General features: G+C 36.3%; 1 protein-coding gene and 1 non-coding gene across 2 annotated transcripts; one reads left to right on the top strand and one right to left on the bottom strand.

The window, feature by feature from the left end:
- Nucleotides 1-865: 865 nt before the first annotated feature.
- On the bottom strand, nucleotides 866-938 carry TRNAA-UGC. Its single transcript has one exon. It is a non-coding gene; the product is annotated as a tRNA-Ala (tRNA).
- Nucleotides 939-9,097: 8,159 nt separating this feature from the next.
- LOC120113288 (phosphoinositide phosphatase SAC2-like) lies at nucleotides 9,098-11,005 on the top strand. The gene is made up of 3 exons (XM_039134341.1): nucleotides 9,098-9,341; nucleotides 10,073-10,277; nucleotides 10,386-11,005. The coding sequence occupies exons 1-3, from the start codon at nucleotides 9,186-9,188 to the stop codon at nucleotides 10,745-10,747; spliced, it is 723 nt and encodes a 240-aa protein (XP_038990269.1). The 5' UTR covers nucleotides 9,098-9,185; the 3' UTR covers nucleotides 10,748-11,005.
- The last annotated feature ends 332 nt before the right edge of the window (nucleotides 11,006-11,337 follow it).

Here is an 11,337-nt window from a genome sequence, read left to right as displayed (position 1 = left end):
GATGGATGATGAGACTCCACTTGACCAATAGTATTTTTTAGTCTTTATTCAGTAAAAATGATTTGAGAGCTCTACAAATATTTTCTCTTTCAACAAATTATATGCATTAAATATTCATGATAAATTTTGAGCTTGTTTATGGTACCTTAAATTTAGAATAATGAATGAAGAATAACTTTATTTCATATCTCATGATATATTCTATTTTCATATATTACACTAATATTCTATTGATGAAAAGTGTAATGTAACAATAATAATCGTCTTTTATACAATGTTGGATAGGTTAAGCTTGAAAAGAAAGATGGAATTGAGAATTGACAGCTAAAAAAAAATGAAGGAAAATAGGCCTATTTTTTAAATAAAAAAATAGTATTTAAAAATGAAGGAAAATTTTGTGTCTTTAAAGGGAATCTATACAAGAAGGCCTATTCCTCCCCTATATTCTACATGCCTTTGCTCTCCAAGAAAAAAAAATCTATACAACAGAAATATCCCCTATTATCGCACTGATGTGTTTCTTGCGTTCTTGCCACAATGTGCTTTCTTAGGTAGCCATGAAGCCTAAGCTTTAAAATAGCACATGCATGGAATGACTATATTAACCATGCATGAAACTATAATGACCATGCATGAGACCATAATAAAATTTAGAAAAGGAATTTGTAATATCCAAGTCTTATTCTTATAGTTACAAAATTCCTTGATGTCAGCCCTACAGGAGAGCAACCACAAGACGGGAGTAGGACTAGTTTTCCTCGAGGCAAGGCTGAACAAATAGATTAAGATTTAAAAAAGAAATAAAAAAATGGCAAGGCCAAAATAAATAGGATTTTAAAAAAAAGGGCACGAAAAAATTGAAAGATGGAGATGCGGGGTATCGAACCCCGTGCCTCTCGCATGCAAAGCGAGCGCTCTACCGTTTGAGCTACATCCCCGAGCGCTAATCTTATCAAGTAAAATTATTAACAATTATTTATGACGAGCTGTATAATCCTTCCTTCTTTATATCCCCTCCTAGAATATTATTGTATTGCAAAAATTGGCAATTTCTTTTATTTATACTTGGACGCTCTTTTCTTTTTTCTTTTTTTTATTAAGCCATTCTTGTCATCATGCTATAGTTTATTCCTTGGATTCTTTTCTTGCCACCTGCTGATTCGTTGGTTTGGCCTGATTGTTATAATTTTTTACTTTTGAAGGTATTTTTTTCCTTGTAAATTCATTGTCAATTGTAGTAAATTTGCTGTTCTCTTCACACTTATTGGACCAAGAGCAATTGTAGAATGGATTTGTTTGAAGTAACAAAAAATATTCTTCGCATTCAATTGATTTTGACAACATGTTGATTATTGCCTCACGAGCACGTTGGAAGCATTAAAAAAAAAAGAAGAAGAAAAAGAAAAGAAAAGTTATCATTAAACTTTTCATACAAGCACGAGCTAATACAAAGTTCATTTCATGAACCATGTAATTTATTTCACAAAAAAAAATACTAAGAATCTTAGAGTATGTAGGATTATTTCTAGTTACACATTATTATATCTAGGGAAAGTTTTATTAGAACTTACCGTTCACGACATTATCCACCTTGCTCTCCTCCTTCCATATGGAACTGCCATGTCAACCATTTTATGATGATCTCTTCTATGGGTATCTTTTTGTTAGCTGTAAAGAAGTTTTGTTTCTCTTCTCCCAATTAGAGCTGGAAATAAACCATTGACGAGCCTAACTTTTCATCATGTCGTTTGGGTTGGGCTTCTGATCGGGCCTATTGAAAATTCGGCTATCTTTTTTTCCCAGAGGTGGCTGAAAGTTTTTTTAGTAGCAGGTGGACAAAGACCTCAACACTTCACAATAGGATTCAAATCATTGATGCGACCAGGCCACCCTCTTGAATCACTAGCTTCTCATAATTTACAAAACCATCTCATGCTCCATTTTCCCTTGCAATAAATCTGTACTTAAAAGTTGATTTTGTGTATTTGATGAGCACCATTTTTTTATAATTAAAAAAAAAAAAGCATGACGGATTTTTTGCATGCCTCTCGAGCGCGAAGCTTTTCTTGTCTCAAATATTCACTTGGAGCATACCATGTCTCAATGGATTAACGTAATTTTTCTATATCCCCATGATCGAACTTTCTCCGAATATGCATTATTGGCCTTTTTCTAGTAAATCAAGATATGGTGTAAGGACCTTCCTTGATACAAAGAAGGATTAGCTACGAATAATGACAACAACCTGGTATCTTCAATCACAAGCAACCAAAGAAATAATTATAGATTCATTATTAAGCTGCAAGAATATGTTCCCAAGGGTATAACATGAAACCAAGATACCTGCACGCAGGATACAAGTTGGGAGCAACGGGCACAAGACAATGAAATATCCATTGCTGCATCCTCCTACCAATTTTGCTGCAACACGGCAGCAGAATATCTAATCGCAGCCTATTCTTTCCTGGCTCCATCATCATTCATTCCTTCCCCATCTCTTGCCTGAGGTTCTGCTCGCACGTGCAAGGACAGGGATGGTATCTTTTGCACGGAAGAAGGGTTCACTCTTTCTTCATCTGTTGGATCGTGCAATGTCTGCTTGAAGATCTGTGCAGACGGCAGAATGCTTTGAGATCTGTATGGGTGTGATCTAACAGTCGATTTCATGTAAGGAGAACGATCATTATTTCATGTGAAAGATACAACCCGAACCTTACATGCAATGATTAGTTTCTCTCTCTCTCTCTCTCTCGCCCACGGACCAAATTTATGCACCCTCAGAAGATTGATGCAGCTTGATTTATGCGCCCATCGGCACATGGAAGGTCTACATAGTGGAAGGTCGCTGAGATTGGGGGTGCACCTTTCGGGTGAAAGAAATAAAGAATAGAGATGGCAATGAGTCAAGTATGGACCAAATAGGCTATTAGCTATATTCGTCCTGTATTTATCTCAAGGCAGCGGGATGGGTAAAGTCTTGAAACTGGATTGGATGGATTAGATTGAGTAAAACTATAAAAATCAATTTTTTTTTAATCACGAAGAGAGAATCTATAAAGAGATATATATATATATATATCCAGATTAGATGCAGGATGTATTTTACTATTGAAATTCATCCTATCGCCATGGACGGAGGATGTCCGCCACTCGCCACCCTCCAAAGCAGCAGGGGAGGCTTAATAAGGAGTGGTATTGGTTGCCAAGGAGGCCATTGGAGAATGGTGATGGGGCCACCCAGTTGGGGTAAGGGGATAGGACCCGCCCACCTGAAGATAAATTGTTGATGGAAATATTCTTTGCAACAAGGCTGATTTTTTGATAAGTGTACTCACACTAGAAGGCAGTATCATTTTGGATTTTTTTTCTTAAAATAATTATTTTTTTAAAAATTCTCAGCTTGACTGATTAATTATCATAAATAACTTGTAATTACATCTAAGAATTTGCATCTTCTATCCCATCATTTGTAAAATTTATGATTAATTATCATAGATTTTACTTGGAAATTCTTAGCTTCACTGATTAACCAAAGTAAATCCATAAATAGAATAGGAAATACTTAACATTTTGTAACTTTCACCTATTAATATCTCATGAATCAAGTGCATCTCCCTCTACCTTGAAGTTTTGCTTCTTCTTTATTCTACATCGGCATTCACACATCTATTGATATTATTGCTTTCTATAATAAAAAACTTGACAAGTTTTATTATGGCAATTGCCTTTTTTCAAAAATATATTTTTAAGAAAAGTCAAGAAGACTTTTCTTTGAGCCACGTCCCCATACATTTATTGAATGCTAGCAACAGGAGCAGCCAAGTATCTACTTTTCCACCTTTATAATGCAGCCAACCATCCCCCTTAATTCTAAACCTAAGAATGAGAAGGCTAGATCTCGATTAAAACAGTTGCTTGAATTTCTAATTATCTTAAATTGATCATCAAGGGTGAGTGTTATTGAAGTAATACATACTTTCCAATAATTGAAGCAACTACATCAAAATATGAAGCATGTTCGATTAATCTGAAGTTTGAACAGGCTCTTGCAAACGATGGTAGCTGGCCGGCTCTAGAAAGGTTGAAGAAAGATTTGTAAATAAGCTCGACCCAACGATTCGGCCCGGGGTAATGTGATTTAGGCCTGCCTGTCAGCCTGTTGACATCACTAAATTTGCACTTTTCTATAAGCATTGATCATTGTAGCACAAATAAATGCTAAACAAAATAACTTATCCAATTCAAATGAAGAATTTACTGCAGCAAATTTTATACCAACACAAATCCCACAATTGGTTGAAGCTTATTGGTTCAATATAAGGAGATGCCAGTACAATATTATTCCTAAAAAAAGAAACTTAATCCAATAATGCTCTCGGCAGTCATTCATGGTCAAGTTTATGATCCAAGACTTAGATTTAGAGCTGTTCTAGACATATTTATTTGCGTGTCAGCCTTTTCTTTTTGTTGCTGTACGGAAGTATTATACAAAACGTGCGTGAATACAACTAAGAAAATTAAAAAGCAACACATTTTGGAGAGCACTCAGCAACTCTGCCTTGCCCTCCTAAAGATGTACCTTCGAATGGTGAGATACAAACGAAGCCATCCAATCAGTAGCACCATTGGCCTTCCAAAATACATGCTTCGCCTAAATATCTCTCAGTAATGGATGGTAGTCGCTGACCCCCTCTCTAAAACTCGCAGAATCCATCTGATGATCACCGCAGAGTCGCCCTCCAAAAAGGCTATCCTAGCCTCCAAAAGGTGCGTGTCACCTTTCAAGCAGTATGAACCGTATAGTTCATTGGCCTGTGTGCTTATGTACCCTCGGAGACGTCTTTGTGTCAAATGAGCAAGAGATGTTATATATATGTTTGATCACATATCCCTTCCACAGATGGTTCGTAGTTCTTGGGATTCCCTTTTGTGCAAAGGTTTCAAGGATGGAGTAATACCTGTTGCATGAGAGAGGACCCTAATGTTTAGTTTTCCAGAGGCAAGTGAGATAAAGAGAATCCCATCCTCTCCACTCTCTCCATACTAGAAGCCTATGAATAATGTAGCTCGTCCATGGCCTTGTTCTACCCATTTGGGTACCTTGAGATAGATCTCGCTCTTTAGGATCTTGCAGACTTTGGCAATCTATGGCTAGTAATTGATCTGTGCACATTTGGTCGACAAGTCCACAAACCACTTGGCCCGTAAGATGAACTAGATAAGCACTGATGAACTGGACATGCATTCACTACTGATGTATATATAATTATCAAGAGGCAAGTCATTAAATATCATATGTGGGTTTGATTGACAAATTACAATCGTAGTATTATAAAAGCTATGTAAAAGCTTTTGTCAACTTTTTTTCATTATTTTAATTGCGTTAGATCATGATAATGTTTCAATCATGATGTAGCTCGTCCATGGCCTTGTTTTACCCATTTGGGTACCTTGAGATAGATCTCGCTCTTTAGGATCTTGCAGACTTGGCAATCTATGGCTAGTAATTGATCTGTGCACATTTGGTCGACAAGTCCACAAACCACTTGGCCCGTAAGATGAACTAGATAAGCACTGATGAACTGGACATGCATTCACTACTGATGTATATATAATTATCAAGAGGCAAGTCATTAAATATCATATGTGGGTTTGATTGACAAATTACAATCGTAGTATTATAAAAGCTATGTAAAAGCTTTTGTCAACTTTTTTTCATTATTTTAATTGCGTTAGATCATGATAATGTTTCAATCATGATGTAGCTCGTCCATGGCCTTGTTCTACCCATTTGGGTACCTTGAGATAGATCTCGCTCTTTAGGATCTTGCAGACTTGGCAATCTATGGCTAGTAATTGATTTGTGCACATTTGGTCGACAAGTCCACAAACCACTTGGCCCGTAAGATGAACTAGATAAGCACTGATGAACTGGACATGCATTCACTACTGATGTATATATAATTATCAAGAGGCAAGTCATTAAATATCATATGTGGGTTTGATTGACAAATTACAATCGTAGTGTTATAAAAGCTATGTAAAAGCTTTTGTCAACTTTTTTTTATTATTTTAATTGTGTTAGATCATGATAATGTTTCAATCATGATGTTAATGTTAGAGTTTTAATTTTAAAAAAAAAATAATTTTTTTTTATCTCCTAAATTTTAGTTTTTTTAAAAATTTGAAAATACTTTTAAAATTACCGTTTTAACTCCATATAAAATTTTTTGGGGATAATGATGGCTATGCTCTATGGAACCATATGCGGATATCCAAGATAATAAAATCTTTCCTTGGTAGTTGTAACAGAAAGTTATTATTTTTGGCCACGTGTGGCTTTTTGTCCTTTTAGGGGTCAAGAGAGAACCTTCTACGTTCCCAATCATTGCCTCTCCTCGTCGCGCTCGTGCGGTGGGACCCACACAAGATACGATTCTCCACGTATCTCAGTTATCCTTTCCTGCGATGTGATTGGCTCTTATGGTACCGGTAAGACTGGCGGGACCCACCGGCCCACCGGACGAAGACTCTCCTGCACGGCTTTCTCTGCCCAATCCTCGTTTCGGACGTGAGGACCCATGAGATGTCCAATCATATTATCCCACGTGGCCAGGGCAGAGCTGTTTTTTTTTTTTTTTATAGATGCGATGATCCGATCCCTTCGGCGTAGCAAAGATCACCGCTACGTTCATAATCGGACGGCTACAATCGAGGGTCACTAGAAGTGGTAGGATAGGCTCGTGACGCTCCAAGAACGAACAGCTCGTTTCTCTAGTCATCGTCAACCCGTTCATTTTATGTGCAAGCAAATGCACTTGCATAGTACCAAAAACTAAAATGTTTGGCTGATCTTCTTTGCATGGAATCCATAGAATTCCATCAACATAAATAAAGAAATAAATATTTGCCATGGATTTATAATTTCCCTCATGTTTTAACAAATAACCGATCATTTTCTCATGAAGCATGCTTGTTGAGAGAGAGAGAGAGAGAGAGAGAGATGCATATGGCATATGAAAGTAATATGTTTAATGGTGTCATAAAAAGGAAATGAATTTATTAATCTAAACACCGTAATCCTAGAAAATTTATGTTCTTATTTATATTTTGAGTATCATCACCTGCATGGCAATTGGCATAAATATAGTAAGGTGTTATTTTGCAAGAGAAGATGAATAAGTAAATCCCTCCAACCAATTACCATGATAAGATGCCATTATAGGTTTTGTAAACAAAGGCATATATCATCAATAAAGTTTGGCTACATAGTGGGGGTGATCTTTTTGGCAATACTGCGAGCTCTCCTAGCCCATATGAGTGAGACTGAATCGCATGTTTAGTTCTTTCCGGCACAATAATTGTCCGACTTGTAAATATAAAGTTGCATTGCATGAGATCAGGTAAAATTATAGTACTTAGTCAACTATCCTAATGATGTACATGGATTTCTTTTTTCTAGATTGGAATTTTATGTGGTTTTAGGATATAGGACAAGAGCCTCTAAACCCATTGCAAGCCGGTGTAAACTATTAGAGCCTTTAATAATTGACCAATTGGCACTTTTAAATACCTAATCAGCACATTGCCCTATATTCTTTCTTCTTCTATTTTAAAGAATTCACAATTAATGTGTCTCTCAACTTCTAATATCTTGTAGAATTTTATTTTGAAACAGGACCCAATTTTATTTTGAAACATGACCCAACATGGATGTAAATATCAATTGTTACACATAAGTACATGCACTAAATGTATAGTTAAAGAAAAAGGTACAAAATAATGGTATATACAGATTTAAAGGTAGCAATATCAAATATTAATCTCTATCCTTTTTTCTGTGTATCATTCCATACAAAAATTCACAACCTTTCACACACAAAAAAAAGGAATAATTGCCATGTCCTATCATCAAGTATTGATCTCTATCCTTCTTCAAGTGTATCATTCAACCCAAAATTTACAAACTTTTTGCAAGAAAACTATGCTGAGCAATCTCTAGTCAATTCATTTTGTTTTAAGAGAATTAGAAATTGATGGGAAGCCTACACCACCACAATTACGTAAATCCTTATACTTGCGAATATAACATTGAAGAATTAATTGACACATAATCGAATCTCATATTCATCTTGCTAAATTACATTTTCTCTCACGGGAGTTGGCATAAATAAAACTATACGGAATATAGCAAAAAAAAAAAAAAATTCTGGCATATTATCTATATTCTTTAAAATCCCTTCTTTTCTTATACTCCTTTACATCAATTAATTAAAATTGTTATACACATGTGTTAAATCTTTTTCAGGATTAGAGTTAGTTATTTTCAGAATTGAAAATCTGAAAATCAAACTATTTTTATATAGTTCAACGATTTAAATATCAAGGATAAAGGAAGAAGAACATTATGATCCACGGTTTCCTGCCGTACTCCTATCTTTATGAAGCTGTTATTTTAATCAGTACATTTATTCTCTCACCAAATCTTCGTCGCATGTATCGGGAATCTGGCTCCCCTTCATTCTCTCCGTATCCAAAATTCGCGCTAGCTGTAATTAACAAAGAAAACATACTCATAAAAGTGTACTCACGAAGAACAACGTTAGAAATGGAAAAGAGAATCCGGAATAACCTCTCATATCCAACGAACGATACTCCGTATTTTCCTTGGATTTGAAGTAGTTAACCGTTTAGGACTTTCCACGCAAGTCTATCGAAATTGTCGTTTCCTGTTGGGTTTCCGAATTAAAAGGAAGGGAATCGATACTGGTACTCCTCCGTTTAAAGGAGTACACACCGGCGATCGAACAGAAAGAGCGCGTATTTTCAAAAAAGGTGGGAGTTTATTTATATAGTTCGTCAGGATCGATTTTTTTCCTTTATTTTAATTATTCCTCTTTCCTGATCCGAAGAGGAACCACAGAAGAAAGGAAAGCTTTAATGCTTTCCTTATTTATTTATTTTTAAAATTTTGATTCGATTGTTTAGCTTGCTTCCTAAAAAGGTTTTTTTATTTAGCAAGATTTCGAGCTATTTATAGGCTATTTATTGGGAGAGAGTCGGTCTGGGACTCTAGTTTGGGTTTTCTTTCGTCTTGCCGACGGAAGAGAACGAGTGGAAGAAAGGGGAGGAGTGGGCTTGTGTGGAAGTTTTGTAGTGGAAGGAGAGAGGGTGCTGTGAGAGCGATGGGGTTCCTGAACAGGGGGTATGCTCGGGTTCTAGATCGGACGGCGTCGGAGAGTGAGGTGGAGTGGGATTGGTCTGCGGCGGCGGCGGCGGAGGCGGAGGCCGACGCCGGGAGCGGATACCTTCAGAAGTTTGGGCTTTACGAGACTGTATCGGTGAGCGATTGCTTTGATTTTGAATTTGTTATTTGTCGATATCTTATCTCTGTTTTTTTTTCCTTTTTATTTCTTTTCGGCATTAATTCTTCGTGCGCCGGCCGAACTTTCTGGCATTGCGATCTCACGAGGATGTGAAATTGTGCGGTTCTTATTTGTTTTCTTCTGTAATAAATTTTTTATATTCTTCTCTGCTTGTTTTCAGTGTTAAAATATTTTCGAGTTTGATTTCAAGTTTTTTTTTTTTTGATCTTTACCTGGTATCTAAACAAGGAAAAAAAATCTCCTGTTTGTTCTTCGTTTTTAACTCATAACAGAATCCTTTTTCTTGCTGGTTTGTTGATGATCTGGTGTATGTTTGATTGTAAAAGTTACATCTTGGTGCAATTCTTTTGATAATTTTCTGTTTCTCGGTTCTGTATAGAATGGAACAATTCACGATATTCAATACTTTCTTCTTGTTAGAGCTTTGCATCGGTCATGGTTTGTTTCAATTGATTGTAGTATTTAACACTCACCAATGTCTTACCAGTCCCATCTTGGAGCACTATGTTGGTTAGTAGCTAAGCTATTGCATGTTGCTGATCAGTGCGTTCCATCTGAATGATCTGATGATAATGTTCACCCAACAATTCATTCTTGGCTGCATGAACAAATTGTAGGTGTTATATGTCCACTGTTTCTCTCCTTTCATGATGACAATGGTTTGCTCTTGCTGCATGATGCTGCAGAAATTCTATATGGTTGGAAGAGACAAGAGTAGAAGGCTATGGAGAGTGTTAACAATTGATAGATTGGAGCCTTGTGGGTTGAACATCAGCGAAGACCCCACCGTGTACTCGGAAATTGAATGCTATGACATGTTGAACCGAATACATGATGGGAACAAGTCGACTGGGGGACTAAAGTTTGTTACCAGATGCTATGGTATTGTTGGTACGTCTAGGCTGGGTTCCTTTTATATAATGCCCTACAAAAGATGCTGCATTACCAATAAGCTTCCTGTTGAGATGCTGATAATCGAGTGATATTTATTTATTTCAGGGTTTTTCAAGTTCCTAGGGCCTTACTACATGTTGCTTATTACAAGAAGAAGGAAAATTGGCACCATATGTGGCCATGCAGTGTTTGCTGTCGCGAAGAGTGAAACAATTGCACTTCCACATTCTACTGTGGGGTCCGATATTGCTAATTCTAAGGATGAGAACAGGTTTTTGGTTTATTCTGAATGTGAAAAATGTGTGATGTCTCTTGTATTTCTAATGGACGCCGTAATCATTAGTGTTAAGCAAGTGTGCCATACTGTCTCCAGAAATGTTATATTGTTGAACTTCTATTCTTCATGTTTAAGCATTTCATTTTGTGACAGACCATCTAAATTAATGAGGAATTCCGTTTCCGATTGACAATCCCAATGCACTATGGGGGTTATATTTGTTGTAATGATGAGCTTTATTTTCTTTTTGCTTTTGTTTAATCCATTCACTAGCTTATGTTGTCCAATTCTTCCGAAACCTAAATGCTTCAATGGTCCAATTGTTTTTGTCAGCTATAGATGTAATTTTAATAGGAGTCAGTATTGTCTTTGTAAGTATTCCGCATTTCCTTAAATTTGTTTCATTAGTTGAGGGCATCTTTATTTATTTTAGAGTCATTACAGTTTCTTGGGGCCTAAATGCCAGATCGGTTACTTCTTATATACCGAGGCAACTTCCATGCAATTTTGAGGTTGTCATAAAATGTTCGTTTGAAACGAGGTATCACCGACAAGTTCAGATTTCTTATTGCTCTTACTTTGGGAAAACAGTTAAACCAATCACAAAATTTTTCTTTTCAGTTTTTTCCTTGTTCTTGTTACACATTGACAACGGCATTAACATTTTTGTGTCTTTCATTGATGTTACAGATACAAGGGGCTCCTATGCATGGTAGATCTCACAAAGGACTTCTTCTTCAGCTACTCATACAATATAATGCATAGTCTTCAAAAAAATGC

This window comes from Phoenix dactylifera, chromosome 15 (genome assembly GCF_009389715.1).
Source record: "Phoenix dactylifera cultivar Barhee BC4 chromosome 15, palm_55x_up_171113_PBpolish2nd_filt_p, whole genome shotgun sequence".
NCBI classification, from domain to species: domain Eukaryota; kingdom Viridiplantae; phylum Streptophyta; class Magnoliopsida; order Arecales; family Arecaceae; genus Phoenix; species Phoenix dactylifera.
The sequence above is the reverse complement of the archived record's forward strand: the minus strand, read 5'-3'. Positions and strand labels throughout refer to the sequence as shown.

Coding starts and splice junctions, on each gene's coding strand:
- LOC120113288 (XM_039134341.1), top strand. CDS start 9,186: ATGGGGTTCCTGAACAGGGGGTATGCTCGGGTTCTAGATCGGACGGCG. Junction 9,342..10,072: donor GGCTTTACGAGACTGTATCG/GTGAGCGATTGC, acceptor ATGATGCTGCAG/AAATTCTATATGGTTGGAAG. Junction 10,278..10,385: donor CAGATGCTATGGTATTGTTG/GTACGTCTAGGC, acceptor TATTTATTTCAG/GGTTTTTCAAGTTCCTAGGG.